Source organism: Mustelus asterias, chromosome 19, assembly GCF_964213995.1.
Source record: "Mustelus asterias chromosome 19, sMusAst1.hap1.1, whole genome shotgun sequence".
Classification (NCBI taxonomy): Eukaryota; Metazoa; Chordata; class Chondrichthyes; order Carcharhiniformes; family Triakidae; genus Mustelus; species Mustelus asterias.
Window position 1 is genome coordinate 44,776,607 of NC_135819.1, and position 26,325 is coordinate 44,802,931.

The window sequence follows — 26,325 nt, forward strand, 5'->3', positions numbered from 1 at the left end:
TATGAAGCATATCTTATCTTAGCAGTACCTCAGTTCTATTGCTAATCCAGATTTAGGCCTGTCTTGTTTGCTTCGAATTCCTATCTTTATTTTGATTCAGTTTACTTTGCTTTGCAAAATTTTGTTTCAAGATATTTTCTTCAATGCTTTTCTTGTGATGTGCTTGGGGTTGGGATGGAGAACAACCATGAAATTCCTTATCATTGTTCTTAGGTTTGTACCTTTGTCCCTTCAGTGTATCTGCTTTTGTTCCATTGTGAAATGCATGGTTTTCCTTCACTAACCTTGCTCCAAACCTATTCTACCAGTTGAATTTAATTAGTTGCAATAAGTGAATTCTTGATCCTTAATGTATGGAATGTTCTCTTCATATTTCTTCCACCTTTCGTTTCCCCAGTCATTTATTCTGTTGCACTTGTAGTTGTTAAATGATGAATTCAGGGAATTCTATTCAGAGAAAACTATTTGGGTCCATTCTTATGTAGAAATATATTCCTTTGTGCTCCTGGTATAAATGAGATCACGACTAAGTTATTGATGTTTGCCTTGATTCATTTTTGAAGATGGCAGACATTCCCTTAAGAGAGTAAAAATCCATCATATTGCAGATTGCACCTCATCTTTTCTTATTCTATGCTTTTTTAAGCTGTTTAAGTAATGACCAGCATGCTTGAGAATTGTCAACACTAGATTCAGGCTCAGTAAACAAAGGTATAAAAAGTGAAAAAAATTAGTGCAAAGGTTGAGATTTGAGGGGAATTTTAACCACAACCCTCCCACCCAACAATCACACATCCGACGGGGGAAAGTCAGGAGGAGGGTGGTTAAATTGGCAAGTGTGTGAAACTTGCTGTAGATGCATCCACTCCTGGTTTAAGCACACGGGTTTGGGGAAATCCCAGTGACCCGCTCTGAAGACACAGGTCCATCATTATTATATGTTAATGAAGCCTAGCGCCTCTGGTTTTGGCCACCATTTGAATTTAATGCTGGCCAGCAAAGGAGACTGGGGTGGCTGGATCCAGGAGTGCTACTGGTTCAGGAGGAGCAGGAATGCTACATTCCAACCCCCTTAGCAAATCTTCTGCCATGATCTGCTGACACCCCAGCTCATACTCAGCAACCCCCCCCCCCCCACTCCACCATCACCACCACACAGCTCCCCCCCAACCCCAAAACACAAGCCTTCCTCCATCGCCAGGATTTCTCCTCTCTCCATTCCCAGTCAACAACATCACTGCCCTACCACATTTTGCCTCTACCCCTGCGGCCCACTGATTTGCCCCATCGCCACCTAACTGCTCCCTCCCTCCATCTCTCCTGGCTGCTGCACTCGGAGCCCCTCACCATGCGCTGTTCCTTTTCAATGGTTGGAATTTGGACACTCCGCCTGTGGTTTCTTACACGGGGCTTTCCTACCTGGCAGTTAGCCAGCTGGGAAACAAAGTACAGAATTCTGGTAAGATCCCGTCATTAAATTCAGCAGGGCCTCCACATTTCACGCACATGTACAATCTGCTCCTGAATTTGCTGAAAGCTTCATATCATAGAATTCCTACCGTGCAGAAGGAGGCCGTTTGGCCCATTGAGCCTGCACTGCTTGCACCACAGTAGTGGCCTATCTATAGTGTGTGTTATTATTCAGGCACAAATGTTACTGAAGATTATGGTGTTACTTGACTTATACCGAGCCATCATTTTCTAGGACTTTTGCCAAGCTTGGCCATTACCCATTAAACAACCACACCACGCATGTAAAGAGAAGCTGGTTAAGTGAATGTGAGAGAAAGGAACAAAAAGATATGTGGATAGGATGGATAGAATATCAATTTTTAATAGTTTAATAAAATAATTCAGCTCACTCTGCAAATTGTGTTCAGGCAGTTCTTCCGCCAGACTGTATAACGGTGATAAAATTTATAGTCAAAGGTTAGGCTCAGTTCAAGCGATGATGATGTAATTAATTTCCTTTTGTTGGCAGGTCGCTTTGAAGACATTGTAAAGTACTATCAGGATTCAGTAGCCTCACAGCAAAAAGTGAATGATTCTGAAGTGCTGCTGAACAACTCAGAAACAGCAAGAGAAGGGGCAGATGCCTTGTTAGACAAAGCAAAATTGATCGATCGAAATGATACTTATGCACTCAATAACAAGGCAAAACTATTGGATTTGAGTATTCTAAATAATAAGGTGAGTCCAGCATCTGTTCAAACCATTTTAAGGAAAGATGGGCTGATTAATAATCATTTAACGGCAAAGAAATGAAAAGTATTTTTGAAATAGCAGCACGGTGGCACAGTAGTTAGCATTGCTGCCCCACAGCTCCAGAAACCCAGGTTTAATTCCAGTCTTGGGTTACTACTTGTATGGAGTCTGCACATTCTCCCCATGTCAGCCTAGGTTTCCTCCGGGTACTCTGGTTTCCTCCCACACCCCAAGAATGTGCGGTTAGGTTAATTGGCCATGCTTAATGTCCCAGGATGTCAAGGCCTTGGAGAGGGTGCAAAAGAGATTTACTAGAATGTATATCCAGGCATGTAAGATTTCAGTTAGTTTAAAGTTTATTTAATAGTGTCACAAGTAGGCGTACATTAACACTGCAATGAAGTTACTATGAAAATCTCCAGGTCACCACATTCAGGTACACTGAGGGAGAATTTAGCATGGCCAATGCACCTAACCATGTCTTTTGGACTGTGGGAGAAAACCAGAGCACCTGGAGGAAACCCATGCAGACACGGGGAGAACATGCAGACTCTGCACAGACAGTGACCCAAGCCAGGAGTCAAACCCGGATCTCTGGCGCTGTGAGGCAGCAGTGCAAATCACTGTACCACCATGCCACTCATGTGTGAGGAGACTGGAAACTCTGGGATGATTCCAAGGCGCTTAAGAGGGGATTCGATAGAGGTGTTCAAAATCATGAATTGTTTTGATTGAGTAAGTATGTAGAAATTATTTCCAGTGAGAGAAGGGGGAGCAACCAGAGGACACAGATTTAAAAGAGATTGACAGATAGAACCAGAGACAGAGTGAGGGCATGAGGGAGACAATGAGCGATTGCAGTGATCTGCAATGCATGCATGCCACTAAACGTGGTGGAAGCAGATCCACCAGTATCTTTCAAAGGGGAATTGAAAAAATAGTTAAAGGGAAATGGGAACGGAGCAGATGAGAGGAAGAGTCATCCAGACTTGAGTGGTTGGCTCTATTCTCTCTCCACAGATGCTGTCAAACCTGTTGAGATGTTCCAGCATTTTCTGTTTTTGTTTCAGATTCCAGCATCTGCAGTAATTTGCTTTAATCTTAGATGATAGGAAGTACCTGGGTAGCTCTTTCAAACAGCTGGCATGCTGAATGACTTCCTTCAGTGCTGTATCAATCAATGATTCAATAATAAGCCATATTATTAACCATGCATTCTCAACAAACATACCACAGTAATGAGAGAAAAGAAAAATAGATGTCCTAGTATTCATACTTTAGGACCTATTTTAATCCTGTCCAGAAACTTACCAGTCATTAAGATGGTCACCGTCCTCATGATGCATTCAAAATTGGGCTTTTGTGTCACACTGCAGAATACCGAATTGCTTTTCAGTGTAGTCATGTGCAATATGCAAAAATCTTCAAACTTCAATAAAAGCAAAATACTGCGGATGCTGGAAGTCTGAAATAAGAACAGAACATACTGGATAAACTCAGCAGGTGTGGCAGCATCTGTGCAGAAAGAAACACAGTCAACATTTCTGGTCCACTCCTAGTTCTGTAGTAGGGTCACATGGACTCCACAGATACTGCCAGAACTGTTGAGTTTATCCAGTATTTTCTGTTTTTATTCCTTCAAACTTCACTCTTTTATCTGATCTACTTTTGAGATATCTGAAGTACATTTCAAGCTTCCTTTAAATGGAAGTTCCAGGTACCCAGACGAGGAGATCAGAAATAGGAACAGAAATAGGACATTTGGCCCAATCAATAAGGTCATGGCTAAACTTCTGCAGCAGCTCCACTTTTCCACCCTATTCCCATATCCCTTGTCTTAGTCCCCAAAATCCATCCATCCCAGCCTTGAATAAACTCATCAATTGAGTATCCATTGCCCTCTGGGGTAGAGTATACAAAGATTTAGGGTGGCACGGTAGCACAGTTGTTAGCACTGCTGCCTCATAGTACCAGGAACCTGGGTTCGATTCCAGCCTTGGATGATTGTGTGGAGTTTGCACACTCTACTCGTGTGTGTGGGTTTCCTCAGGGTGCTCCAGTTTCCTCCCACAGTACAAAGATGTGCAGGTTAGATGAACTGGCCATGATAAATGCATGGGATTACGGGGAGATAGCGGGGTGTGGGACTACGTAAGATGCTCTTTCAGAGAGCCAGTGCAGGCTCGATGGGCAGAATGGCCTCTGATTACTCTAGGGATTCTATGGTCCTATGGATCAATGGATTCACAGCCCTATGAGTAAAGGCATATCTCTAATCTTAGTCTTAATTAGGTTTATGTATTTGAATGATGGACCCCTTACCCTGAGACTGGGATCCCACTTCTAGACTCTGGAGGAAACAGCCTTTGAGTGTCTCCCCTTTAAAGCTCTCTAAGAATGTTATACATTTCAATGAGATCACCTCTCATTTTTCTGCACAGGAGATTTTAGGTCCTCTTTATTTTCCAAGGAAAACAGTCCTAATGTATCCAATTTACCTTGAACCAAAGTTCCTCATTCCTAGAACCATTCTGGTGATTTTTTTTCTGCACTCTCACCAATGTGCTCTTAAACTTAATTGTTATATCTAAGTCTGAAATGTGTCAAATCCAGTTAGATTGATCAAGGGTGTATTGTTCATGTGTAAAAAATTAAAGTATCCACTTTGTCGCAAATTTTACATTCTTCAATCTGCTTCATTCACATTAGTCTACAAAGTTAAGACAGATATACATATCCAACACCGTACACTTCTCAGACAATTGTGATTGGTTTGGATTCCATCAGAACAACAGAGCTTCATAGCTCAAAGTCATCATTAGTTGAATGCCAGATGCAGCATCCACCATGAAGTCCCAGCAAACCTGACTAATGGGTGACAACTTCCCTGTCCAGACGCAATGGATTGAAAGCACAAGACATAGGGCGGGATTTTCCAGCCGCATTCACCCTAAAACCAGAAAATCCTGCTTGAGGTCACCAGACCTTTGCATGGTCCACACTCACCCACTACAATCCCCAAGGTGAGCGGGATGGGAAAATTCCCCCCATAGTTCCAGGAGTCTCTCAGAGCATTATTCACAGCTTCACCACCTTCAGCATCTTCATCAATGGCTATCCCTCCCTGATATAAACCACAATTTTAACTGGGGGTGAGAAATGTGCACACCCAGCTAACCGACATGAGGCGTAAACTTTATTAACTCTCAGGCCTTATTTAATCAAATTATGTCTGACTTCCACTTCAACCCAGAAATGAAACAGACACGGTAGCCTTACTATTCTTGTTCGTGCTCTGATTCTAAAAGATCACAAATCATAGAATCATAGAAACCCTACAGTGCAGAAGGAGGCCATTCGGCCCATCGAGTCTGCACCGACCACAATCCCACCCAGGCCCTACCCCCACATATTTACCCACTAATCCCTCTAACCTACGCATCTCAGGACTCTAAGGGGCAATTTTTAACCTGGCCAATCAACCTAACCCGCACATCTTTGGACAAATCTATTGAGATAGATCAATAGGTCCATTCAAAAGTCTGATGACAGCAGGGAAGAAGCTGTTCTTGAGTCAGTGGACACGTGACCTCAGACTTTTGTACTTTTTTCCAACGGAAGAAGATGGAAGAGAGAATGTCCGGGGTGCAATGGGTTTTTGATGCATCTGTAAAAGTTGGTGAGGGTCATAGCAGACATGTCAAATTTCCTTAGCCTCCTGAGAAAATAGAGGTGTTGGTGGGCTTTCTTAACTATAGTGTCAGCATGGAGGGAGCAGGACAGGTTGTTGGTGATCCGGACACCTGGAAACTTGAAGCTCTCAGCCATTTCCACTTCATCATCATTGATGCAGACAGTGGCATGTTCTCCACTACGCTTCCTGAAGTTGATTACTATCTCCTTCGTTTTACTGACATTGAGGGAGAGATCAAGGTCATGGCTGATCAATCAACTCAATAGCTTGATCCCACCTTTCCCCTATATCCTTTGATCCCCTTCACCTCAAGTGTTGTACCTAAATGCTTCTTGAAAATATTCAATGGGTTGGCTTTATATACTTCATAGGTCTCAGTCCCCTGACAGTGGAAATATACTATATTTGGATTTCATATTATGATATCTCCTCAGAAACAACAAGAATGAATTTTTGTGACATTATGTTTCAAAACAACTAGGGTAATTGGTGCAGCTGTATTTACATTTGCCACATTGTACATCATGTTTTCAGCTATTTCCCTCTGATTAATTTTGTAGCTTTGTGGAGCACAAGGGAATTTATCCTGCGATGAAGATCGATGTGGAGGAGCTTTATGTCGTGACAGGTTTGGAAATCGAGTATGCGGTGCCCCAAACTGTACTGGAGCACTGTCAGAGGCAAATTCTGCCAAAACGCGAGCTGATGATACTGAAAACCAGATGAACCGTCTCTTAGAGAAATTACAGAACACAACAAACATGGTAAGCATGCTTTACAGTTTCAGCATTTTTTAAATAACAATCTATCTTCCTGTCCAATTAGATTGCTTATACTAATACATTCAGAAAGGCTTTAACTCTGTGTACTAGTAAACTAGCCTTCCTTTTATTTTTCTAGATTGATTCCCTCAGAAACATGACACAGGAAACCAAAGAAAAGGCAATCAAGTTATCCAATAAGGTAAACAAGACTAAGGACGAGCTTGAAAAGGAAAAGCAAGAGAGCAAAGCCATCATCAGGAAAGTGAAAGATTTTCTCACAGGTACTCAACTCTTTTCTCTCCCTGTTGCCACCTTTATTGTATTTTCTTCCCAGAAAGAAGACTCATTTGATATCACAGGTAACCGATCCCTCTGGATCTGTATCCCAATAAACAGTCAAGCAAGTCAAGACAGGAGAAGAAAGGGAGAAGATTGCAGAGGGAAAGTTCACAAGGAGAACAAACAAGCTGAATTTGATGGGAAGAAATAATAAATTACAGTGATAATCAAATGTTATAAAGGAAAAATTGGTTTCTAAGCTGCTGCAGGCTTGGAAATGCCATGCTAAGAGAGGCCAATTTTCTGGAATGACTACAAGTTACAGCTATTTTGAAGTTTTTGCAATCTGATTTACCCTTGTATAGCGGCCTGAGAAAGCTTGGCAACTTTCTCTTTGAAAATGAAATGGGACAAGAAGTGTTAATGATTTAAGTGCACAGAGTAATGAAATCAAAGCCCTGAATATCTAAAGAGTCAGCGGAGAAGACATCCCTGCAGTGATAACCCCCTCGAGCTCCGTAGGGAATTACTGATTGACCTCCCTGGGGGTGCTTAACTATGAGCTCCACTGGCCATCCCAGCTGGATCTCATTACCAGAGCCTTTTATAAGGCAGGCCAGGACTGGGCCTGCTGGACGGTAGTCACTGACAAGGACTAGTGTTTGTACATCACGGTAGTAGTTTTACTTTGCATTCTGTAATAAATTATGGCCCTTTCTAGTCGGGTTTCCTGGGTCATTACACCTGCTGACTTCACTGTCCCATTGTAAAGTTACGCTCTGATGAGTGTTAATTGGCATAAAGTGGGACTACCGCCCTCCCACTCGGGGAAAGAAATCCCGCCTTGGAGAGCTGCCGGCTGATCCGATTAGCTGCCAGCTTTCCAGTCCCAGGCAACAGCACCACAGCAGCTGGATTAGGAACTGCAGGGAGCTGCCTGAGACTTATCCCAGGAACCAGAGAACCAAGTAGGTCTAAGGAGTCAGATGAGGAGGAAGAGAAGTGGGCCCTGGTGGGGTGGGGGTGAAATCATGATGAGGGGCTATTGGGGTCTCAGGAGATAGGCCAGGGGGAGGGAGAGAGGTCCAAAGGTCAGTGGCTCTTAAGGAGAAGGCGCTCCCAGTCAGAAGGGCGATTCTGATGGAGGCCCCCCTCTTCCACCATCCCACCCCCCTGCCCGCCCCCCTCCGGTTTCCTCCATCCACCAGCTTATAAATTAAGGTTGGGTGGGAGTCAGCCTTAAACAGCCATTAATTGATCATTTAAGGGCCTGTCTGAGGCTTTGCACGCCCCAGTGTAAAATCTCTGCAAAGTCCAGGGGGGTGGGAAGCCAAAGGGAATCCCGTCGCTGCAATTTTATGCACCCCCCCCCACCCACCTAAATACCCCCCGCCACCCCTCAGGGAGGGAGCATGTAATTCTGAGCAAACAGTTTACTGGGCTACTTGGTACTATATTCTCCATGTCACCTTGCGAAGGAGCTGAATATGTGAAACCTCTGGCCATGATTTTGCACAGTAAGAGTTTTAACAACACCAGGTTAAAGTCCAACAGGTTTATTTGGTAGCAAATGCCATTAGCTTTCAGAGCGCTGCTCCTTCGTCAGATGGAGTGGATATCTGCTCTCAAACAGGGCATACAGAGACACACAATCAAGTTACAGAATAATGATTAGAATGCGAATCTCTACAGGTCTTAAAGATACAGACAATGTGAGTGGAGGGAGCATTAAGCACAGGTTAAACAGATGTGTATTGTCTCCAGACAGGACAGCCAGTGAGATTCTGCAAGTCCAGGAAGCAAGCTGTGAGGGTTGCTGATAGTGTGACATAAACCCAAGATGAGTTTGCATTCATGTTTGCCGCAAGCTCAAATGGCGACCGACGTGGACACAAAATATTGTGAAACCCAGGAAACAAGGATCTCGCCAGCGAGTTCATTTTCCAAATCTCCCCACATCCCACCCACACTGCTGCCATAACGAGGTTCCCACCCAGGAAGGTCATGAACCTCATCTCAATAAATTTTAATATAATTAGCGGGCTTCCCCATTATATGCCACCCACCCCCCGACCTCCCTAATTTGAAATTCCACCGTTCTTCGGCAAGGATTACAACTGCTTTATAAAGATGGGAACCAGGCAGAGGAAACCTGCTAGGGGATGCACAGGTAAGTACAGGGGAGTGGGGATGGCGGTGGAGGAATGTGACTGGATAGTACCAGGGGGCATTGCCAGGGTGCCAGGAGCAGTGCTGGAGAGGTCCTTCCGGGGAGCTCTTCAAATTGCAGGAAGGGTGCCCTAGGGGGTGATTTCCCCTTTTCCCCTTGTGCATGTGGGGGTTTCCCTGTGTCCGAGGGAGTGGGAGGTGGGGTCACGGTGTGTGTGGCGGGAGGGAGAATAGTTTCCTGTGTTGCCATTCAGGATTCCTCAGCCCCACCACACTAGCATGATGGCTTGGGCCATACTTCCAGCTTTTTTCTGCACTGAGGTGCTGGATTATCTGGAGAGATAATCTGGTGAACTGCATGCCGGTCTTCCCGCCTCAGCCAACACTCTGAGCACAGAATGAAAATTCCACCCTGTGTTCCTGAGGATTTATCTAGTTTGGAAAATTGCATTGTCTTACAGTTGACAGTCTGTCCTAGAATAGTTGGTGCTTCAGTCATGTAGTGTGAAACATGAGCTCAGCTTGAAATAATTACACCAAAAATAGACTATTTGCCAAACTGAGCATCAAAATGTGTGCCAGTATGGATTTATGACCATAGAAATTATGGGCTGGATTCTCTGGCCATTCATGTCAGCGGGATTCTCCGTCCCATTGCAGTGAACAGAGATATGGCTAAGTGCCAAATTCTCCGTACTCTCTGGCAGGAGCGGCGGGGCGTGAACGGCCAGAGAATTCCGGCCAATAATTCTACTTCAGTTTGCCTATTTCTTTTTGCGAAGGCAACTTATATTTTTACACTTTCTCTTCCAATTCAAGCCAACAGTGTTTCTTCCGAAGATCTTGAAAAAATTGCAAATTATGTTCTTTCCATCAACATACCCACTACTCCTGAGGAAGTGACAACCAAAGGCAAACAAATTCAGGACATTCTTTCCGAAATGAAAGATGTAGATAAAGAAGTGGAAAAACTGAACAGCCGCTCCGAAGAAGCAAAGATACTTTTGAAACGCGCAATGAAAGCAGAGTACGTAGGGTTTTACTTAAATAATCTGCAATATTAATTATTATTCCGGAATCTACTACTGACAGTTTACAGCCTCTTCACTTCTTATTTAGAATATTCCTCTGTTGCAAACTGGTTAAATATGCCCTACATTGTTCCATCCCAATCTTAACTATAGGGCTGCACGGTGGCACAGTGGTTAGCATTGCTGCCTCACAGTGCCAGGGACCTGGGTTTGATTCCCGGCTTGGGTCATTGTCTGCATGGAGTTTGCATGTTCTCCCCGAGTCTGCGTGGGTTTCCTCCGGGTGCTCCAATTTCCTCCCACAGTTCAAAGATGTGCAGGTTGGGTTGATTGATAAATTGACCTTAGCCTCAGCGCGATTAGCAGGGTAAATATGTGGGGGTTACTGGGATAGGGTGGGATTATTGTCGATGGAGGCTTGATGGGCCAAATGGCCGCCTTCTGTACTGTAGGGATTCTATGATTCTATAGCCAGAAAATAGGGGAATGGATTTGTATCTTTACGCTATTAACCCATGATCAAACCCACCTACACTAAATTATTAGTGCATGTGAAATGGCAAACGTGACTAGATAAAAGATATCCTGTTCTCCTGCTACCCATTCAGTTCAACAATGAAAGCAACAATTTGTAGTATAGTCACTTAACTATCGAGGGGATTGGTTTAGCTCAGTTGGCTGGACGGCTGGTTTGTGATGGGAGCGATGCCAACAGCTCGGGTTCAATTCCTGTACCGGCTGAGGTTATCCATGAAGGCCCAGCCTTCCCACCCTTGCCCCTTGCCTGAGGCGTGGTGACCCTCAGGTTGAATCACCACCAGCAGCAGTGCTAACCACTGTGCCACCCTTTCTAACATGAATCTGATCACGTCATCTAGGAGGGTCCGGGAGCACCACAATCGGAAATTTTGCCACTGCAAATCCTGTTTTTGGCCTCACACAAGATTTTGCGCCCATAACGGGATTTCATAGAATACCGACAGTGCAGAAGGAGGCCATTTGGCCCATTGAATCTGCACCGACCACAATCCCACCCGAGTCCTATCCCAATAATCACGTGCATTTACCCTAATCCTCCGACACTAAGGGGCAATTTAGCATGGTCAATCAATCTAACCCGCACATCTTTGGACTGAGGGAGGAAACCGGAGCACCCAGAGGAAACCTATGCAGACACGGGGAGAACATGCAGACTCCACACAGACAGTCACCCAAGGCCAGAATCAAACCCGGGAATTGAACCCAGGTCCCTGGCGCTGTGAAGCAGCAGTGCTAACCACTGTGCCACCGCGTCTACAGTTCACGGGCCCTGAGTATCGACCCCCAGGTTGGGATAGCTGAAAGCTCTGCTGAGGGTGGTGGATCAAGAGGGAAGTGTGGCAAGGATTTGGAGGGAGATGTGCAGGATATTAGAACCAATGAATAAAAGGCTGGAGCACAGGGCTGGCTACAATGGGGTGCAACCGTGAAAGAAATTGTTTATGACAATCAGGATTTTAGGAAATGGAGTCAATAGGGGTCTGTAAGGATGGGGATTATAAGCAACCTAAATGAGCTCAGGACAGGATATGGAAACCATAGTTGATGGCAAATTGCAATTTGTACATGGCAAACGCAAAGAAATTCTTCAGGAAAACATTCGAGAAGTATGGAGGTAATGTGCACAAGGAATTCAGTGACGGTTAGAATGGAGAAAAGATAGAGGCAAAGATATTGTGGATATTCAAGTTCAGGATTCAATGGGAAACTGATAGGGTAAACCAATCAATGTACAGAGAGTGACCAGCTTGAGAGGGGCATAAAAATGATATAAAGGAATATTGAGTTTTTGGTGATAAACCGCTTTTATTCTTCCCAGTGTGGAGTTGAAGGATGTTCTGATTTATCTACAACAAACAGTTTGACAACCTAGAACTGTGAATGGTATTGAGATTGGTGGTTGAGAGTAGGGTTGGATTTTGTCAGCATGTATCTCAAAGTTACTGCAAACCCATGAATAATATCGCCAAGCTTCTTTGTTGCCTAATACAACCTTTACAAAGCCTGAAGCATACATTAAAAAAATTAGTAACTTTTAAATTCACCCATTGGTTCTTTTGGCCACTCATTAATGGCTTCTTATAAGTGATTTTATAAACCCATTTGACAAGTATTTAAACCACAAACCCAATATAGGATAGGGACTCACTCATACCGGGTAAATGAAGCAACTTCACAAAATTTGAAATCAGCATACAAATTGTTAGGTGAGTTGTTATGATCTCCACACTAGGCTGATAACTTTTAAACAGAGTTTTGAATTTCCAGTTATGAGCTGAAAGTATGTATGACACGTCATAATTTCACATTTTAAAACTTTCACTGTAACAAATGACGAAAGAAACACTATTGACCAAACACTATTTACTGATTATAGGAAAGTTGTACTTTAAAGTACAGAAATAAGCATTTCATTTTCACTTAATTATCACACATCACAATCTCCACAGCATTATTGTTCTTATAGCAAACAATTCCCATTTGGTCCCAGGTTTCAATGGGTTACTTCCTTCCGTTTTTTTATTTATTGGTGGGACATGGGCGTTGCTGGCTGGCCAGCATTTATTGCCCAACCCTAGTTGCCTGAGGGCAGTTGAGAGTCAATCACATTGTTGTGGCTCTGGAGTCACACGTAGGCCAGACTATGTAAGGACAGCAGATTTCCTTCCCTAAAGGACATTAGTGAACCAGATGGGTTTTTCCGACAATCGACAATGGTTTCATGGTCATCAGTAGATTAATTCCAGATACAGGTATTTTTAAGTAAATTCAAATGCCACCATCTACCATGTAGGGATTCGAACTCGGGTCCTCAGAACATTAGCTGAGTTTCTGGATTAATGGACTAGCAATAATACCACTAGACCCTCGCTGGGTAACCTTCAATCCCAGAACTGACTTTCACTGTGAAGGTTATACTATAGATTCCTTCCTCTAGTTTCAGGCTAGGCAAATCTTCCAGCATCCTTTAAATACCCATGAACTTGGTTTTCAGTCTGAGTGAGAGCTCACTTTTCTGAACAGTGACAGAGTCAACAGTTTTTGATGCTTCATGTCCAGGCCAGGCTGTTTCTACTTCCTGCTTTCTTTGCCTCTCAGATGGCTGCAGACCACAAAAGACAAAACTCCTGTCTGCGACATTCATGGACCTATAGGAAATCTGATCTGAACAATGGTTTCCTCTACCTCTTCCACATGGTGACATCTACTCATAGTGGACTCAGAAACTGCTGTCATTCTCTCCAAGCATGTCCACCTTACCCCTTTCAGTAAAATAAGCCCTCTTTTGACCTCTAACAATCAGCCCTCCCAAACTTACTGTCAATTGATTGCAAAATGGGTCACATGACCCCTTTCCACTCTCCTAATTTAAAGCTACAGTCCCAAAATATAATAATCCTCTAAACCAAAACAAAAATCCAAAAACCATGAAATCATTGTCGATTATCAAAAAAACCCATCTGGTTCATTAATGTCCTTTAGGGAAGGAAATCTCCCACCCTTACCTGTTCTGGTCCACATGTGACTCCAGAGCCACAGCTATGTGATTGACTCTCAGCTGCCCTCCAAGGGCAACTAGGGATGGGTAATAAATGCTGGCCCAGCCAGTGACGCCCATCTCCCACGCATGATTAAATAAAAACAATAATTGTATATGGCTCACAATAGTAATAGGCACTAATAACACACCACCCTATTAAGATGCATCTACTCAATGATCTCATAATGATTGCATTTAATAAGCATGTTTAATCGTCTTATTCTACTGCTCCGTGTCTTAATGCCATCTGAATACAAGATCCTGCATAACATTTTTAAAAACATTTTTTTAACATTGGAGCAAGCGATGGTGGTATAGTGGTGAGCATAGCTGCCTTCCAAGGTTCGATTCCCAGCCATCGCATTGGTCGCTTATTTAGAACCTTATCCACAGCCTCTTGCGTTTCAAAGCATGTGGGCGCCAAAACAATGTTTGCCAGTCATGAAATCAAATGGACTTAACATTTTTGCTTCACAGCTCCAGGGACCTGGGTTCGATTCCCGGCTTGGGTCACTGTCTGTGTAGAGTTTGCACATTCTCCTCGTGTCTGCGTGGGTTTCCTCCGGGTGCTCCGGTTTCCTCCCACAGTCCAAAGATGTGCGGGTTAGGTTGATTGGCCATGCTAAAAATTGCCTCTTAGAGTCCTGAGATGCGTAGGTTAGAGGGATTAGCGGGTAAATATGTCGGGATATGGGGGTAGGGCCTGGGTGGGATTGTGGTCGGTGCAGACTCGATGGGCCGAATGGCCTCCTTCTGCACTGTAGGTTTCTATGATTCTATGATTAACTATCAGACATAAATCTATTTACATTTGAAAAGTGCCATTGAGTATTAACTTACCTTCCAATTCTAATTCCTTTTCCACCACTAGTGGTGCACTTTCATCTATTTCCATAGTTTGTAATTCCTGGAACAGGTTGCCGGTCTTTGCCAGAGGCTTATGGTTTGAGGGGTGCCATTCCACATCAAGCATGGCTGACCAGGAGTCTCTCCCAATCTTACCGCCAGCTACTGGCATGTTGACACTCAACCTGTTTGGCCACGTTCTGATTGAGTTGACTTGGTACATCAATACTGTGGTAAATTAAATATGTGAATCCACAGGAAAGCGGCCCAAGAGATCCCAAGCCCAACGGAAGTACAGAAAGACCTGAACAAAGTTAAAAACATCCAAGAGAAAGTCAAAGACGCAATACGGAATATTACTGATAACCTAAAGAATTCACAGACTAAGATTTCACAGGTAAATACGAAGAATCTTAATTCTAATTAAAAGTTTTAATTTATCATTTTAAAATCCAGATATTTCAGAGATGCTTGATTTCTTTATCAACATGCCAGGTAACCTTTAATATGCCTTAATCCTACTGCATAGAATTAAACTATATGACAATTCTTCCTTCTATTTTCATTTCAGAAGTAATAGTTTGGATAGATTACGACAGGCGATTGAGTTGTTACTTGGTTAAGAAGATGAAATCCTGTCAAAAGGATGTGAATGATATTATGAACCATAAACTGAAACTTCACTCACACCTCACTTGTGTACATTCCCAACTTCTTTTTAAGATATGGTCAGGGTTTTTACCCCCGATATGGGGCAAGAATAGAAGTTGATAGGTGCTATATAATTTCAAACTGCAGGTTAGTGTGCTGGTTTGCTGGCACCTTCTGCCTCCAAGCCATTCTGAGTCAGTGCAGGGGCAGAACAGCACCCTGCACAAAAGTTGGCCTTCCAGTTTCGAAAGTCCACCCGCCTACAATGCTCATTTGGACAGTGAAAGTGCCCTCTGGCAATAAATTGGTCAAATCACGCGAAATCACTATCAGGTGCCTATGCCTGACATAATGCGGGGTCGAGTCCCCTGTTTGACCTCATGTTGGGTCCTTATCCATAGAATAGAATGGAATCATAGAAAAGAATAAAATAGAATCCCAACAATGCAGGAGGCCATTCAGCCCATCGAGTCTTCACCCACTCTCCGAAAGAGCATCTTACCCAGGCCCACCAACCCCCCCGCACCCCCACCTTTCCCATAATCCCTGCACATTTACCCTGGTTAATCCACCTAACCTACATATCTCTGGACACTGAGGGATAATTTAACATAGCCAATCCACCTAACCCGCTCATCTTTCAGAATGTGGGAGGAAACCAGATCACCCGGAGGAAACCTATAGAAACATGGGGAGAACATGTAAACTCCACAAACTCCCAAGACCAGAATCAAAGCAGGGTCCCTGGTGCTTTAAGGCAGCAGTGCTTACCACCGCGCCGCCCAGAACACAGGATGTTGCCCATAGTGTCTAGTTTCCAATTTTGCTTCATCATTTGAAGGATTCATCTTACATTACCTTAACACAATACTTCCATGGCAACAAGTTTGGAAGGGAAAAGCGTTGTCAAGAGACTGCCTCATCCAGTACAGGTGGTAAACATTGTTCTGCAGTTAATCATTTTTCATATGTCTGAAAGGACTGCGTAGATTAACATAGATCTCAGAAAAATCATTGTTTGAGTCAATAAGTGTAGCAATATCGGAATGAATTTTATTGAATGCACTTGCAGTGTGGTTATATATATATATCAATCACCTTCCAACATTTCAGTTTAAAAATGTGACTTTTTTTGCTAACCAGGTCATTTCTTAACTGGAAGAGACTTTTTAAACATAGATGTTACTAGGACAACCCTGGCATGAATGACCATAGTAAGAAGTCTAACAACACCAGGTTAAAGTCCAACAGGTTTATTTGGTAGCAAAAGACACTAACTTTCAGAGCGCTGCCCCTTCGTCAGGTCTTGTGTTTACCCCAGTCCAACGCCGGCATCTCCACATGAATGACCATATCCAAGGACATTTGAAAAACTAAGGGATTAAAAAAAAGACTTGCATTTATATAGCACGTTTCTAATAATAGTATTATAATCCCCACGGAGACCAACAACTTTTAAAAAGAGATACAATTTTTTTAATGACCAACACAAAGGAATCACACTTCAAGATTTCACATTTTGAGACATTTATTGTAACAAAATCAACATCGAATAAATATTTCTTAAGAGGAAACTTCAGGAAAGACATTCCACAGTAACAGCTTAACACAACTGAAAACCACGTAGCACCTTTATACAGTACAGCACATTCTCAGTCTTGTAGCCTTGTATTTCAAGTCCCAAACGTCTCTGTCAACTCTCTTCTCCGCGTCCTACAAGGATGAATATTCCAAAGTCCTTTTAAACAAAGTCCCCTTCACTAATCCTCCGAGCATACTTGATTGAATTTCCAGTTGTAAGTCACTCGCTGGTAATTCTTAGGTCTCCAACAAGCTTTGTTCCTTTGAACAGGGGTTCCACTATCACCGCCACTCCACTGGGTGATTAACCTGAAAATGATCCATTTCTTCTGCCTCAAATAGTGGCATTTGCTTTTGATCTGAATACATCAGAGTCTGTGAGTCTGCAAGCAGACTCTGTTTTACCTTAGATAAAAATAAAGAGTTTTTAAAAAAATTTTTATGTACTCTTTCATGGGGTGTGGGCAACACTGACTGGGCCAACATTTGTTGTCCATCCCTAGTTGCTCTTAAGGTGATGGTGAGCCACCTTCTTGAACTGCTGCAGTCCATGTGGTGTAGGTGCATCCACAGTGCTATTATGAAGAGAGTTCCAGGATTTTAACCCACCAACAGTGAAGGAATGGTGATATAATTCCAAGTCAGGATGGTGTGTGGCTTGGTGGGAATTTGCAGGTGGTAGGGTTGCCATGCATTTTCTGCCTTTGCCCTTCTAGGCGGTAGGAAGGTGCTGTTGAAGGGGGCCTTGGTAAGTTGCTGCCGAGCATCTTGTAGATGATACACACTGCTGCCACTGTGCATCAGTGGTGGAGGGAATGAATGTTTAAGATAGTGGATGGGGTGCCAATCAAGCAGGTTGCTTTGTTCTGGATGGTGTAAAACTCCTTGAGTGTTGTTGGAGTTGCACTCATCCAGGCAAGTGAAGAGTATTCCATTACACTCCTGTCCTTGTAGATAGTGGACTGGCTTTGGAGAGTCAGGAGGTGAGTTCCTCTCTGCAGAATTCCTTGACTCTGAGCTGCAGTTGTCGCCACAGTTTATATGTGACTCTTTCAGTTCATTATTTTGTCAATGGCAACCTGCAAGATGTTGTTAGTGGAGGTTTCAGCAATGATAATACCATCGAATGTTATGGGGAGATGGTTTGGTTCTTTCTTGTTTGTAGGGTATTTCCGATCATGTGAGGGTCATTCAGCCTTACTGGTCATGACTGAACTCACTCATTTACGGTCAAAGGACTGGGCTTACATTTCTGACCATAGCTGAAGAATGATGAACAATGCAATCCACACAGATTGTGAGTTTTGAATAATAATTACGCACAGTGAATCTAAATATGACAACCGACACTAAATGTTCTATGTGGCTGATAACAAAACTGATTACTTCCCCTTGGACTTCACTGATTTAAGCCCCTCCGCACTCCCCTCTTCATGGTTGGTAAACCCCCAAAATTACCCAAGGTTTGACTGGGAGATGTGAGGTGATTCTCCACATGAGTATTCCACAGGCTACAGATGAAATGTTCACCCCGTCGTGTCCTCTTTAGTCAAGGTCCTCAGGGCTGTACCTATTCCTTAGTGTATACAATTTTCTTCAGTCCTGGTTATAGAGAGAGAGAGAGGGAGAGCCAGACACTGCTCTGATATCCTGAGCTTGCCGAGCTTTATGCCTCATGCTCCTTCCTTTTCCTTTCACGGCACAGTTCGACCCTCTTTTTAGAGGCCACCCCAGTTATACCATTTTCTGCCTGATCCACCCAGACGGTGAAAACAAACCCAAAATTGTATCGATTGGTCCCCTAGGCAGAGGACTTTGATCAAATGTGTTGCAGAAGTCCCTTCACCAAACTCCTTTTATTTACAAACTCTAACAGTGCTAGTAGTTAGCAGTCTATCTCCGGGGGTGTCAGAAGAACTGACTCTCCCAGTTAAGTACAAGGCAAAGACTTCCTGATTGGCCCATCAATTGGATCCTTAATCAGGGAGTTCATACTCCAATGGGCAACCCCAATGGCCTGATTGAAGTCATTACATGTGTATTATTTTCCCACCCCGATCTAGTATTTGATCATACCCTTTTTTAGCATTTCAAACAATTTTATTTCCCCTCCAAATGCCCTGTGCTACAGATGATTTTCTTGTTGTCATATACCTTTTCAAAATTTGAATTTCTTGCAATATTAAAACTTCTGCCAGTGAGTAAAAGATCACTCATTTGCAATTTTCCTCAACTTACAATGTTTAGGCTTTGATATTTTAACCTCTTTTTGACAGGTTGATGGGAAAATCGATTCAATTTTTGACGATCTGATGGATTTGATGAACGATGTAACAAAGTTACAAACCAAAATTGAAGAATTGGAAAACAAGACCAGCAACAACAAGGTTGTGACTAAAATAGCAATGCAGGAAGCAAGTGAAGCAAAGGCTCGTGCTGAGGAAGCTGAACAAGTAATTATTTGAATCTTGTTTTTATAAAGTTATAATGCAGTGACCTTACTAAATACTCATAATTCATACAGGGAGTAGTTGAGGCGGCCAACTGTGATGTACTGAAGGGGAAGTTAGATAGATAGATGAGGAAAAAAGGAATATTTAAGATATGTCGATCAGGTTAGGTGAAGAGGAGCAAAAGGAGGTATGTGTGGAGCATAAACACTAGCGTGAGCCTATTGAGCCAAACCACGTTTTTACATGCTGTAGGTAATATGTAATAGTGTGAGTAAAAATTAACTTCTGGAACTCAGATGATTGTTATCTTAACTACCAGTTGGTGTGTCAGGAAAGTACCCAACAATTAATAACTTTTGATGCACAAACCTGATGGTATAGCAAGGTTAGCACATTGCATTTTAATTTCTGGGGCCAAGGTTCAAACCAGGCTAATGAGAATCAGGTCTTTTTGACTTACGAGATATAAAGATCTAGATTTTCCTCAATGATGCAATTTCCACAGAGTTATATTGCACTATGAATAGAAAGTTAAGTTACAAACATAAATCAATGACAGGTCTATCCACCTAGTGGCACACATAACTGTGATGCCTTGACCTCAGTATTTACAGTTTACAAGCGGATGGGTACAGTCGGAAATCCTGAAGATGTGGAAATGCTGTCAAATTTCATAGGAGGTCACCATCTTTGTCTTCTGTTTAATACCTAACAGCTAGTCAGATTGATAGACTGGCTGGCTACTGGGAAAGTTGAGGTTCTTGTTCATGATGGAAAGGGTCATAAACATAGAAACATAAAAACTAGAAGCAGGAGTAGGCCATTCGGCCCATCGAACCTGCTCCACCATTCATTTTGATCATGGCTGACCATCCAATTCAATATCCTGAGTGCCCCATTCCCCTCTGTATGCTTTGATCCCTTTCGCCCCAAGAGCTATATCTAAATTCTTCTTTAAATCACACAATATTTCGGCTTCAACTACATTCTGTGGTAGTGAATTCCACACATTCACCAACCTCTGGTGAGGAAATTTTTCCTCACCTCAGTTTACCCCTTATCCTCAAACTATGACCCGCAAGTTACAAAGGTAATGCCATATAACGAGCAAAGAGGTAATAATAAATTTGTACAAATCAATGGTTAGACCACAGTCAGAAAGAACATTGCATCATTAAGCTAATGAAGGGTTACAGGCAAAGAAAGGGCAGGAAAGTGGATGTGCGGAAGTCAGATTAGCCATGATCCTATTGAATGGCGGAGCAGGCTCGAGGGGCCTAATGGCCTACTCCTGTTCCCATTTCTTACGGTCTTGTCTTTGAGAGAAAAAAGAATAGATATTTGAAAGAAAGGTAAGTATAAGGGTATAAACAGAGAATAAAACTGCGATAGTAGCTTTGAATTGCTCTATGAGTGAACTTGCATGACCATTTGAAGTTGACTGGAGCCTGAATGACCTCTAGTGTGTTAAGTTCTATTGTTCTATATTTTAAAACCACGATAACATGCTTTCTGGATCAACATATTTTGTTTCCTCAATTAAACTGATTTTTTTCTATCTGTTGCTTATAAATGTCCTGATTTGCTTGAAGATATTTTTATGCTTTGATCACTGAAGGAATTTCAAAAAATGAATGAAGCCTACGTGAAATTAAGCAAAATCAATATACAAGAGATTCCAGCGGATGGAAAAGAGAAAGCTGAACAATTACAACAAGAGGCCTTTCAACTGGCAAAAGACCTGGAGGAAAAACTGAAAAGAATTACAGGTGGGTGCCCATTGTTATACCAAGGGGAAGGGATATATGTTTGGGCGGTACAGTGGTTTGCACTGTTGCCTCACAGCGCCAGGAACCCAGGTGTGGGTTGAACAGGTGAGTTTGAAGGTCGAACCACTTTGACAAGCTAGGGGGAAGCTAAGCTCATAAGGTAAGTGGGTAGGATTTGTGGGGGGCTGGTGGGGAGAGGGTTGGGGGTTGGATCAGGGTGGGGGGTTGGACGGACTGGTCAAGATAGTAGTAGGGGGAGTCTCATGAAGAGGTTGGGGTGGGTCGGTGCTCCAGTTACCCAGAAGCTAGGGTAACTTCTGGGTTCAATTCCGGCCTCGGGTCACTGTCTGTGTGGAGTCTGCACGTTCTACCCGTCTCTGCGTGCATTTCCTCCAGGTGCTCCAGTTTCCTCCCACAGTCCAAAGTTGTGCAGGTTAGGTTGATTGGCCATGTTAAATTGACCCTCGGGTCAGGGGGATTAGCAGGGTAAAAGTGTGGGGCTGCGGGAATAAGTACTGGGTGGGATTGTGGTCGGTACAGACTCAATGGGCTGAATGGCCTACTTCTGTACTGTAGGGATTCTATGATTTGTGTGGAGTCCAACCTCTTCATTGTTGTACAGTTGCTTTATTCATTTATTAATCACGATGTTTGAAAAAAATATAGCATAGGCTGTGGAGATGTCCATCGTGGGCTTTGCTGAGAGTTCACATGACAGCAACTATTGATTCTATAAACAGAATTTTTACTCAATCTTCTAGTGCAACTAGGGATGGGCAATAAATGCTGGCCTTGCTCGCAAGGCCCACATCCCAAGGATTTCTTCAAAAAAAAGTCACTCACTGTTTAAGGGTCTGGCACGTACACAATTAATGTGGGACTGAGTACAGTACTGCCCACACAGTGATGGAAGGAGAGCATGTGACCTGTACCCAGGGTCAGTCTAGTGATGGACAGAGACGAGTGTACCGGCAAGCACAGAGACAGCTCCTAGCTTGTACCCTTTACGCTATATTTGTAAATAGTTCAAAGAGTCAATAAAGACTGACAGTTAATCTCCAATGACCACAAAGACATCTTCAGACCTACCGAATTGTAACCAATACCCCACAACACTCACCAGGTTGAAGATGGTCAAACTTTGGATTTTGAAAGATTCAGGATATCCTGATGCAATCACACAGCCACTGACTGAAATTCAGTTCAAACAGTCTCAGAATATTCAATGTGATTCTGAGCTCCAGGGCAGTGTACTTGAGGGGTACCCCAAAGATAGGCTGTCCTTCTCAGGTAAAGATTGCACAGCAATTGTCCAGGAAATTTAAACTTACCTTTGGGCAATTACCCTGCACTGGAAACCACCCGAAAATGTGTTTTGAATTGTAAACTTAGGGTGGTTCTGACTGTGATACAATCAACAGTTACCCAGAAACAGAAGAATTAAAAGTACTTCTAGCTTCTGGGTAACTGGAGCACCGACCCACCCCAACCTCTTCATGGGACTCCCCCTACTACTACATTGACCAGTCCGTCCAACCCCCCACCCTGACCCAACCCCCCAACCCTTTCCTCCATTGCCCCCACCAGCCCCCCCACAAATCCTACCCACTTACCTTATGAGCTTAGCTTCCCCTGGCTTGACAAAGTGGTTTGACCTTCAAACTCACTTGGTTAACCGCAGTTAGTGCCATAAAAAGGGAGCATGGCCTATGTAAGTGAGTTGCCCTTGACTGTGGGCCTCAGGATCCCGTTCTATTGCTTAGATCTCACCCAGTCTGAGTCATAAGGTCAGGCGATATAGGAGCGGCTGGATTTCAAGGTAAGTAACCACGAGTGGAGTGGTAATCTGACTCAATTGCTACTCCTCCAGATGTTATGGGCCATCGTATCCGTCCCCACTGAAATGTGACACAGGAAACACATGAATCGTGTCAGCAGCAAAAAGCTGTTTAATAATCTGAAAGTGAGGAGAATAGATGGTAAATAATGAGATAATGCGAACTGATTTTCTCCACTTACAGACCTGGAGAAGAAGATACAAGATGGAAATAAGAAAGTAATGGAAAAGACAGATTATTTGTCTGACCTCGAAAAAAATGTGACCCTCATTAAAAAGGAAATTGATGAAAAGGTCCGTTTCTACGCTGAATGTTAATCATAGTAAACTCCAGTCTTGTACTGTAATATTATCACTTTTTCTTTGTACTTTTAAAATTAAAATTTTACATAATGTAAAGTGTATTTTTTTTTAAATACTAGCAATGTAGAAACATGATATTTTGTAGAGTTGGTTTTATGTTTTGCCGTCCACAGTCAAATCACTTTCGAAACATAACACTGATTTCCTTATATAGATTGTATGTTGTTTCCTTGCTTGTTCATTCAAAATGACTATGGTTTGCATTTTGCAAATTGTAATAAAAACAATGATTTTGAGCACAACTGCAAACATTAAAGAATGCCTGTTTGCCAAACAACCATGCGCACAGTTACAAGAAGAAACCATTCCCTTGCACACTGGACTTCTAATCAACTAGTAACATCTCTAACCCGATATAACTCACTAACCTAGGACGGGATTCTTCGATCCGGTCTGTGCCTGCCCTGCTGCAGGTGAGAATGGGGGATTTGACTGTGATAGATCATAGAATCCCTACAATGCAGAAGGAGGCCATTCAGCCCATCGAGTCTGCACCGACCACAATCCCATCCCAGGTCCTATCCTCACGACCCTACTAACCCCCGACACTACGGAGCAATTTAGTATAGCCAATCAACCTAACCCGTACATCTTTGAAGTGTGGGAGGAAACCGGAGCACCCGAAGGAAACCCATGCCGACACGGGGAGAATGTCCAAACTCCACACAGACAGTGACCCAAGCCGGGGACCGAACCCGGGTCCCTGGTGCAGTGAGGCAGCAATGCTAACCACTGTGTCACCGTGCCATCCTTAAAAGTTACAAAGATCAAGGGCAACTCGATCTGGTTTGGAAAAACAGAGGCTTTATTGCCAACAATAAATAATTATTGTGAGAGGGCATGGGATCCAAGGGGCTGTTGCCTTGTGGATCCAGAACTGGCTTGCCTGCAGAAGGCAGAGAGTGGCTGTGATGGGGTCTTTCTCTGCATGGAGGTCAGTGACCAGTGGAGTGCCCCAGGGATCTGTTCTGGGACCCTTGCTGTTTGTCATTTTCATAAATGACCTGGATGAGGAAGTGGAGGGATGGGTTGGTAAGTTTGCTGACGACACCAAGGTAGGTGGTGTTGTGGATAGTTTGGAGGGATGTCAGAAGTTGCAGCGAGACATAGATAGAATGCAAGACTGGGTGGAGAAGTGGCAGATGGACTTCAACCCGGATAAGTGTGTAGTGATCCATTTTGGCAGATCCAATGGGATGAAGCAGCAGTATAATATGAAGGGTACCATTCTTAGCAGTGTAGAGGATCAGAAGGACCTTGGGGTCCGGGTCCATAGGACTCTTAAATCGGCCTCGCAGGTGGAGGATGCGGTCAAGAAGGCGTACGGCGTACTAGCCTTCATTAATCGAGGGATTGAGTTTAGGAGTCGGGAGATAATGCTGCAGCTTTATAGGACCCTGGTTAGACCCCACTTGGAGTACTGCGCGCAGTTCTGGTCACCTCATTACAGGAAAGATGTTGAAGCCATTGAAAGGGTGCAGAGGAGATTTACAAGGATGTTGCCTGGATTGGGGGGCATGCCTTATGAGGATAGGTTGAGGGAGCTTGGTCTCTTCTCCCTGGAGAGACGAAGGATGAGAGGTGACCTGATAGAGGTTTACAAGATGTTGAGAGGTCTGGATAGGGTAGACTCTCAGAGGCTATTTCCAAGGGCTGAAATGGTTGCTACGAGAGGACACAGGTTTAAGGTGCTGGGGGGGTAGGTACAGAGGAGATGTCAGGGGTAAGTTTTTCACTCAGAGGGTGGTGGGTGAGTGGAATCGGCTGACGTCGGTGGTGGTGGAGGCAAACTCGTTGGGGTCTTTTAAGAGACTTCTGGATGAGTACATGGGATTTAATGGGATTGAGGGCTATAGATAGGCCTAGAGGTGGGGATGTGATCGGCGCAACTTGTGGGCCGAAGGGCCTGTTTGTGCTGTGGCTTTCTATGTTCTATATGTACAAAAAGTCAGACTGAATAAACTACGCGACTGAATAATTCTCCTCCCAGGCTCCATATAGCGACCTCCCTCTACCCAGGATACGCACCCTCCTCCTGATTGATTCAGCTTCCGGCCTCAGTAATCTATAGGATCCGGCCTGATGACATGGCCTTCGGGTAACACCCCCTTAAAGGACCACGCGACCACACTACTTCCCCCTTAACTCTGGAATTCACCTTTGGAGGAACTAAGAACAGGATTAGTAAGGCAAACATTGTTTTTTCATAAGGGGGAATAACCCCTGGAAAAACCCCTGGAAAAACTCATCATGAGTTTAGTCATTCCGGGGACTTCCAGGCTCTCGGAGAGCACCTCAGTTCTGTGGTAGGCTCTTCTGAATTCAAAGCAGCAGGTTGGACAGATTCGAAAGGTAGACTCATCAATTCAGAGCCAATTTGCCCATCGGGTAGATGCTGCTTCCTCAGTCACCATAACCATTGCTCCAGTTCTACATTCACAACCAAAATCCCAGAAGCCAATCCTGCCATCTTTGAAATTATGGTAGGATTCACCTGTTGATTCCCTGAGTCTGTTACTATTCTCCTCCTTTGATGGTCTACATGTTTTTTGAGCTACAGCCTTGAGTTTCCACAGCTTCGAGATTGGTCCAGTTCTCTCCACAACCTTACCAGTAACTCATACTGGTCCTGCTGAAAAGTTTCCAACCATGAGTGAATCCTCACCTGGAACACCCCGGAGACAATCTTACCAAAGAAATGCTAAGTGCTGAATGAGCAAGAAAAAGGGGGAGTTTCATACGTGTTTTTTGGGCGAGTTGAAAAAAAACATTCTTATGGTACTCAGTCCAAAAAAAGTGCCAGGCTGCAATTCTTGCCAATAGAGGGAGGGGCGTAGCCAAATCTCACTGGTGAAGCCAGCTGCTGAGCTTTAGGAGCTTTTTGCCAACACACCCGGCCGTCCCATCGTATCAGGCAATGGGACCCTGTGTGAGAACCTCTCCGGCTACGTCGGGGGCATCCTGAAACCCATTGTACAAAGAACCCCCAGCTTTTGTCGCGACTCTACAGACTTCCTACAGAAACTCAGCACACATGGAGCAGTTGAACCAGGAGCACTCCTCATCACAATGGATGTCTCGGCACTCTACACCAGCATCCCCC

At 43.7% G+C, this 26,325-nt stretch overlaps 1 protein-coding gene across 1 annotated transcript in view; it reads left to right on the top strand.

Annotated features, from left to right (window-relative positions):
• lamb4 (laminin, beta 4) overlaps window positions 1-23,493 on the top strand; it is a 103,230-nt gene extending 79,737 nt beyond the window's left edge. Inside the window, exons 28-35 of the mRNA XM_078234709.1 lie at window positions 1,982-2,190; window positions 6,460-6,663; window positions 6,800-6,944; window positions 9,931-10,138; window positions 14,827-14,965; window positions 19,077-19,253; window positions 20,872-21,022; window positions 23,044-23,493. Coding sequence (XP_078090835.1) covers window positions 1,982-2,190; window positions 6,460-6,663; window positions 6,800-6,944; window positions 9,931-10,138; window positions 14,827-14,965; window positions 19,077-19,253; window positions 20,872-21,022; window positions 23,044-23,177 — 1,367 coding nt within the window. The 3' untranslated portion in view covers window positions 23,178-23,493. The remainder of the gene's footprint in view (window positions 1-1,981; window positions 2,191-6,459; window positions 6,664-6,799; window positions 6,945-9,930; window positions 10,139-14,826; window positions 14,966-19,076; window positions 19,254-20,871; window positions 21,023-23,043) is intronic.
• The last annotated feature ends 2,832 nt before the right edge of the window (window positions 23,494-26,325 follow it).